We start from the raw sequence: 702 nt of genomic DNA, 5'->3' as shown, positions 1-702 counted from the left end.
GCACCTGCAGCTTCCCGCCGCCGCGGCTGTCCCGCGCCGCCCTGCGCACGCGCCCCACGTAGACCGCACACTCCTGCTGCACCTTCCTCAGCCCCTCCAGCGAGAAGGTCACGGAGATGGGGGGCGCCGGCACGTCCGACCAGCACAGGTAGTGCTGCCGGGCACGGGGGGTGGGCTGAGCCTCGCGCCGCCCCCGCCGCTCCCCCGCCACACCCACGCCCGCTCCTGAGCCCTAGGGCAGAGCCCCCCAAGCGAGGTCCGGGCTGGAGGGCGTCTGCAGGAACAGGGGGAGCCCACAGCCCCTCGACCTTCCGCTTCTCTCCACCTCTGGACGGCGCCGCGGGCGGCCCCGAGGCCCCAGCGCCCCTCACCCGCGGGCAGCACAGCCGCAGCAGGTTGATGGTCTTGCCGCACGTGTACGCGTCCTGGGCCACGTGCCTGAGGAACGCCGGCACGCCGTCCGCCACCGCCTCGGCCAGCAGCACGTAGCCCCGCGTCCAGTAGGACTTGTCTGGGGGGACAGGACACGCTGGCCTCGTCCGGCGACAGCCGCGCCCACGTGCCGACAGGGCGGCGGCCGGCGCACCTACCTCTGAAGCCCAGGTACTCGTGGTTCACCTGGATCATGAACTCGCCGTAGAGGTCCCTGAACACCCCGCTGTACACCCAGTCGTGGATGAACCTGCGGGGCGGGGCCGTGAG

At 72.9% G+C, this 702-nt stretch overlaps 1 protein-coding gene across 1 annotated transcript in view; it reads right to left on the bottom strand.

Moving 5' to 3' along the window:
* Window positions 1-688, bottom strand: part of LOC105854726 (gamma-tubulin complex component 6-like) — a 7,285-nt gene extending 6,597 nt beyond the window's left edge. Inside the window, exons 1-3 of the mRNA XM_012735081.1 lie at window positions 591-688; window positions 372-511; window positions 5-154 (exon numbers count right to left, since the gene is read on the bottom strand). Coding sequence (XP_012590535.1) covers window positions 5-154; window positions 372-511; window positions 591-627 — 327 coding nt within the window. The 5' untranslated portion in view covers window positions 628-688. The remainder of the gene's footprint in view (window positions 1-4; window positions 155-371; window positions 512-590) is intronic.
* Window positions 689-702: the final 14 nt, after the last annotated feature.

The sequence above is a fragment of the Condylura cristata genome, unplaced genomic scaffold, assembly GCF_000260355.1.
Source record: "Condylura cristata isolate star-nosed mole 26May11 unplaced genomic scaffold, ConCri1.0 scaffold00004, whole genome shotgun sequence".
Taxonomy (NCBI): domain Eukaryota; kingdom Metazoa; phylum Chordata; class Mammalia; order Eulipotyphla; family Talpidae; genus Condylura; species Condylura cristata.
Note: the sequence above shows the minus strand (reverse complement) of the source record. Positions and strands in the feature narration are given on the sequence as shown.